This window comes from Apaloderma vittatum, unplaced genomic scaffold (assembly GCF_000703405.1).
Source record: "Apaloderma vittatum isolate BGI_N311 unplaced genomic scaffold, ASM70340v1 scaffold22733, whole genome shotgun sequence".
Taxonomy (NCBI): Eukaryota; Metazoa; Chordata; class Aves; order Trogoniformes; family Trogonidae; genus Apaloderma; species Apaloderma vittatum.
Window position 1 is genome coordinate 1,585 of NW_009710100.1, and position 6,321 is coordinate 7,905.

Genomic DNA, 6,321 nt, shown 5'->3' on the forward strand with positions numbered 1-6,321 from the left:
AAGCGGCTGGAATATCTTAATTTGGAACAAAACCACCCTTATCCTTAATATCGGTCTGGGCCCGAGCCCTTCCGCAGGAAAATACTCCCTGAGCGGCTTTTTTCGAAGGAGCTTTGTGAAAAATCTGACTTTATTTCGGCTTCGAGCGCGGTGGCTGGTTTGGGGAGCGCTGGCGGGGAGGGGGCAGCTCCGGAGACGTGGGAAGAGGCTCCGCTGAGGTTGGGACGACCGGAAAACGAAGCAGGAGAGAGAATTAAGGGATTTGTAGAGAAAAACTCTGATTTACGCCGCTGGGGTGCAGGGAAGGTGGGAGCCTGAGCACAAACCCATCTATTGTCGCTTAAATCCTCGTTAAATTACGTGAAGAAGCTAATTAGCATGTGGATGAGGTTACAGCGCTGCCGGCTCGGCTGTGGCTCACCGGCTCGCGGAGGTGTTGGAGGAAACGCTGAGATTTGGAGCTGAGCGATGAAATTTTGGAGCTGGAGATGAGAGCCTGGAGCAGAGCTGCAGGGAGAGGTCTGGGTGCGAAGGGCGGCGCAGAGGGGACAGGGGAGGTGGTTTTGGGGACAAATCGGATCTCTGGAGGAGAAGGGGACAGAGAGCCGGGGCCCTTTGTGCGCTGCACAGAGCTGGTGCCTGCCCGGCATCGCGTCGGGGCCCGGCACCGCTCGGGTATCGTGGAAATGGCGCTGGCTCGGCGGCTTTGGGTGTCCTGCCCCAGCCCGAGTCGGAGTCGAGGCTCGATGTTACCACACGTGTAGTTTTTAAAAGGTTGGTAAATCGAAGGTTTCCTCTCCGGTCCCCGTCAGACTTGCCCTTGGACGCGCCGTTGATGGAAATGCTGAAAAAAAAAACCCCAAAAAGGAGTGTTCAGGGGTTGTTTGCGGAACGCCGCTGACCTGACGGCTGCTGCCTGGTGAGCCTGACTTTTCTTTTTGTCTTTAGCTGCCTTTCCTCATCGCCTGAACCTTTTCTACTTGGCCAACGACGTCATACAGAACTGCAAGAGGAAAAACGCCATCGTCTTTCGGGATACCTTTGCAGAAGTGCTTCCCGAGGCCGCTTCCTTGGTGAAGTAAGTAAGGGTGTGCTGGAAAGTCGAGGGCCTCAGAAAAATGGTTGGTTTTTTTTTGTCTAACGTCTCAGACTCTCAACATTAGCAAAATGTGGAGGATTTTGCTCCAAGGACTGTGGGTTTGAGCTTCTCTACAAGGAGCTGGCTTTTCATCCACAGGGTGGGGGATCTCGTTTGAATAAAATTCTCACGTGAAGCGGTGCGAGGAGCGAGTCTCGCTGCTCTCCCTTTCGGTTTCCACATCTTAAAATCAAAGAATTGTGTCGTCTTCCTCAAGCCAGGTGGCTTTTAAGGGGCAGGATATAGTAAAAAGGCAACACGGCTCCTTCTTAGGGAGGTGATGGAGCTGCTCTGTGTGTTTTTGGAAGAATTTGAAGTGGCAGATGGTTGCACGGAGCGTGAGGCAGGGAAAAGGTTGACGCTGGGCTGCTCATTAGCTTATATTTAAATGCAACTTGCCAGCAAGTTGCAAACGCCGTTAATAGATGCCAGCGATGAGGAGGAGGGAGAAAAAACTCGGGGTTTAGCAGCTACCAAAGCGAAAGAAAGAAGAAGAAGCTGCAGCTGGCATCGAGCTTTTTCCTTCCTTTGACGACCTCGGGTAAAGGCAATGCTCTTCTTTTGCAGGGACCCGTCCGTTTCCAAATCCATCGAGAGAATCTTCAAAATCTGGGAGGACAGAAACGTGTACCCCGAGGAAACCATTCTGGCCCTAAAAGAAGCCCTGAGTAAGTTCCTTCCCCTTGGCGCCTCTCGCCTTACCGCCTGACGCGCGACGTTAACGAACACGCCGAGCAGAACGAGCTTTATCGCTCGTTCTTTCCGCGTTCGCGCCCGGCCTTTAAGCAGCGAGGGGTCGTGCGTGAGCAGCGCCGGACTCGGCTGCTTCGCGGGTGTTGTGCTCTTGCAAAGGCAGCTCTGAGCCCTTCCACGTGAGCTGGAGTCCTTCCAGCTGAGAGGAGCGTGGAGGTAAAGTGCTCCTCAGGGTCCCGAACGCGGGTTTGCGTCCTTTCGAGGCCAATCAGTTGGTTTTACTGCTAATATTTGCGGTGTGGGAGCGAGGTCGGAGAGGCAGAGCTGGAGAGTGAAGGGTCCTCGAGGGAAAAGGACTCCGCTCGAAAGCCGAAACAGCCGCCGTGCGCGTAGCCAGTTAACCCCAGCGATCAGCCGATACTCAAATACTCGAAGGCAGCGAAGCCGCGGCTCGGATTTGCTCGGTTACGTCGTTAACGAGCGAGAGGTGCTTCAGGAAATGCTCACGTGCGGTTTCGAGAGCCGGTCGTCGTCCTGGCGGGAGGAGCGCGGGGTCGGGCTGTGGCACGGGACGAGGCTCCCGTTGGGTGTTGCATGGTGAGAGGTGAAAGGTTGGGCGCGTGTTCCGAAATCGCCCGGTTTTGTAACAAAGATATTTCCCGTGCCTTGTGACTCGGGTGTTGTGGCTGTTTTCCTGACCTGCATGATTCCGTAAAATCCATCCTAAAGAGCCGAGCGTTACAGGTGGAGTTTTTAGCCGCCTTGTTGGGTTTTTTTTCCTTTTTACTCCGGTCGTTACTGTGATTTATTTTCTTTTTTTGTCTTAGCGTAAGGGCAAACAGAAACTTGATTTAAAAAAGGACGACCATCCCCGCAGGTTGCTGTATTCCTGAGTAAACTTAGGTTCTCTTGGGCATCCAGCAGCTCATCTGAGGAAGTTGGTCTAGGTCTTTTAAAACAAATTTCTGTTCACTCTTTTTACCATGCGACCGTATGGCACCGACACCAGATTCTTAAAGGGAACCCCCTAATGCCAGACTGCAAAAAAAAAATGAAAATGTTTTCCAGGTACCACTTTCAAAACTCAGAAGCAGCTGAAAGAAACTCTGAACAAACAACCGAATAAGCCGTGGAAGAAATCGCAAAGTAAGGAAACAAATGTGTCTGAACTAATGTAGAAATTGCCTGCTTGAGGAACAGAAGGAAGCTCAAGCGGGCAGAGTACCTGGACTTAAAACCCGAGCCAGAGTGCGTCTTCCAGGCTTGTAAAGCTCCTTATGGCCTGATGTGTAAAGTGCCAAGGAGTTGTGGCTTTGTAAAGGCGTGAAATAAGGAGAAAATAAATAAAGTCTTTGTGAGAGCGGAGGTTCTGGAGAGGAAAGAGCTGGTGGAACCTCTGGGAAACTGGCGTTAGGCTGGTCAGAGGTGGCGAGAAGACAGCCAGCCCCCTGGCAGCAGGAGGTGGGCGCTACCTTCGTGCTCGGGAACACGGCTTCGACAGCAAGCTAGGTGCTAGGATAAAAGGAAAAACAAAACCAAACTGGAAGCTGGCAGAGCAGATAATGAACTTGGCCGTCTGACAGCGCCGGGAGCGCGGTCTAGCGGGAAATGCCTTTGTCATATTCCGATCTCACTAATCTCGTTACGTGCTAAAGCCTTGACCGGGCCCTAACGCGAGCTGGCGGAACCGGAGGTGTCAGACGCGGCTCCCCTGCCCCGTCCCGAGTGGTGAGATCAGAAGGTTTCACCAAAAAAATAAATAAATAAAAGTTTGGAAGCGTTTATAACTTGGCTTAACATGACGAGCTGCTTTCCCAACCCAAAATGTGCTCTATTCAGCATGGACGGAGGGATTAGCCTTACGCTTCTTATCAGATGTTGCTCCTGTTTTGCCCAGAAACCGATGGATTTAGTGGCTCTTGACAGGGGGATTCGTTCCCCCCGGCTCTTTAAATAAGACGTCAGGATGGAGGTGTGAGAGGTTTGAAGGTCGAGAGCATGGTCAGGCCTAGGAAATACCGGAGGGGAGGCCCCGTCCGAAGGAAACGCGGGACTGCCTGTGGAAGCTCCGAGTCCTGGGAGAGAATTATCGCCTCCCTCGCAGGGAGGCGTAAACTCAGCGGAGGAGGCTGTTAGGTCAGCCCTGGCGGGGACTTGTTTTCCCGACGGTAGAGCTGGAAAAGGTCGACTCGGTGAATTTTTACAGCACGTTAAAAGTGGGCAAAGTGAAACCCAGAGCCTGATTTGTGACCTCGGTCACGATGCGGCCGCAGGTGAGCACATCCCGCTGAGCTGACAGCAAGGCAGCGTGCTGAGAGCCGTCCCTGCGGAGAGGGGAAAGTGTCACAACAGCCCCGCGAGGCGTTCGCTGAACACCTTAAAGTGCTTTTTTGCTCGAACTTTTGTGACTTAACTTTGCTGTAGCTCCTTGGTTTCCTCATCCTTGTTTTGCTTTGCTCCCACAGCGTCCACCAACCCGAAAGCTGCTTTGAAGTCCAAGATCGTCGCCGAATTCAGAGTAAGTCTGCCGGAAAGCATTCGGAGCGGCATTTTTTAGTTATTATTATTATTTGGGGGAACCAATTTCCCACCTCAGGAGCTGCTTGAAATCCCGGCGTGTGGTCGGGTGAAGGATTTGAGAATCCTAGAATGGCCCAGGCTGGAAGGCACCTCAGAGATTATTTTAATCAAGGCTCCCTGTCGCCAGGGACGCCACCTCTGGAGACGCTGGTGGCTAGAAATTGGTTTAGATTCGATACCCCGAGGGAGCGTGGTGTGGTAACAGGCACTAGGAGAGCGGAGAAAACAAAATGAAAATAAAAAAGATCTCAGAGCGTTGCCGGCTGCCGAGGCGAACCCGCGCCGTTAGCTCTGCGCGGCGAGGCCTCCCTTCCGTGGAATGTGATGAGGGTGCTTTTCTCGTTTGGTTATTTCCCTTTCAGCCCCAGTCTCTCATCGACGAGTTGCTGTTGTACAAGCGCTCGGAAGACCAGATCGAGCTGAAAGAGAAGCAGCTTTCCACCATGAGGGTGGACGTGTGCAGCACCGAAACGCTGAAATGCCTGAAAGGTAACGTGTCGCGGGCGAAACCCCGCGGAATCGGCCGAGGCGCAGACGGTGTTGTAGGAGCTCCTGGGTTCTGTTGAACCTTAGACCAGAAATCAGGTCAAAATACCCCAAATTTCAAGGCTTGGTTAAGAACCACCAAGCAGGAGGCTGAAACCTGCGTTAATTTTGAAGCTGTTCGCAGACAGAGAGCTCAAAGCGGAGGTGGTGAAGGTGTGTTTCGTGCTGATAAAACGTTCTTCATTCGGAACCCCTTCAGTATTTTCGGGTTTAAGTTAATTAAGGCGTCTGTCGACGGCCGTGCTTTGAGAATGCCGACTGCGAGCCCGAGAGCAAGTGGTGCGTGTTAGGGGGAACAAACCGAGTTGCGCTGAGCCACGTTAACGGGGTATTGAATCAGTTTTTTGCCTCTTCTGAGGTAAACTTCGGTCAAGGACACACTTCTGATTTCTCCTCTTGATGTACCTGATGTTCATCTCCCTGCAGACAAAACAGGAGGAAAGAAGTTCTCCAAGGAGTTTGAAGAAGCGAGTTCCAAGCTGGAAGAGTTTGTGAATGGCTTAGACAAGCAAGTGAAAAACGGCCCCTCCCTCACCGAAGCCCTGGAGAACGCCGGGATATTTTACGAAGCGCAGTATAAGGAAGTCAAGGTGGTGGCGAACGTAAGTACTCTTTTCCTCCATCCTCCTCGGCGTAAAAATGACCAACCCTACCAAAAAAAAACCCCAAACCCCAAACCAGATCAGCAGCATATTTATTGTAAAGTAGGTTTTTTTAAGTTAAAGTTGTTCTGAGTCAGTAGGAAAAGGTTTTCCCTTCCCATTCTTGGTCAGGGAAGTGATTTGAGGCACTTTTCCCCCCCAGATACAGGATACTCAGCCCGGTGTCCTTCCTTTTGTAGGCTTATAAAACATTTGCTAATCGAGTGAGCAATCTCAAGAAAAAGCTGGACCAGCTGAAAGCGACGCTTCCCGATCCGGAGGAGTCTCCCGTCCCTTCTCCGAGCATGGACGCGCCGTCTCCGACAGGCTCCGAGTCCCCTTTTCAGGGCATGGGGGAGGAGGATAACTCCCGGTCCCCGGTGGGCAGGAGCCACAAGACGAGATCTCCGGAGGCCGTGACGGATAATCGGGACGTGGAAGACATGGAGCTTTCTGACGTGGAGGACGACACGTCGAAAATTATCGGTATGTGGGGGTGGCGGAGGGACGGTCGCGTTGAGAAATCCAATTCCTGCGGGAATGGGATCTGATTATGAGAATCCTGTTAAAAATCCCGTACCCTCGGTAATTCCTGGGGGACAAAGCGATAGTTCTGGTCTTGTTCTCTCTGATGCAGTGGAAGAGAGGAAGGAGAAGCAAGCTGCTCCCGCTCCGGCCCCTGTGAAGACCGAGAGCGTCCCCAAAGCGGTGCCGTCGACCGCT

At 52.4% G+C, this 6,321-nt stretch overlaps 1 protein-coding gene across 1 annotated transcript; it reads left to right on the forward strand.

Moving 5' to 3' along the window:
* Positions 1 to 948: 948 nt before the first annotated feature.
* RPRD2 (regulation of nuclear pre-mRNA domain containing 2) lies at positions 949 to 6,306 on the forward strand (the record flags this gene model as incomplete). The annotated part of the gene is made up of 8 exons (XM_009867194.1): positions 949 to 1,078; positions 1,706 to 1,806; positions 2,900 to 2,977; positions 4,297 to 4,349; positions 4,774 to 4,900; positions 5,384 to 5,559; positions 5,799 to 6,084; positions 6,236 to 6,306. Coding segments are annotated over 8 exons (1,022 nt in total), but the record flags the coding sequence as incomplete, so codon positions are not given.
* Positions 6,307 to 6,321: the final 15 nt, after the last annotated feature.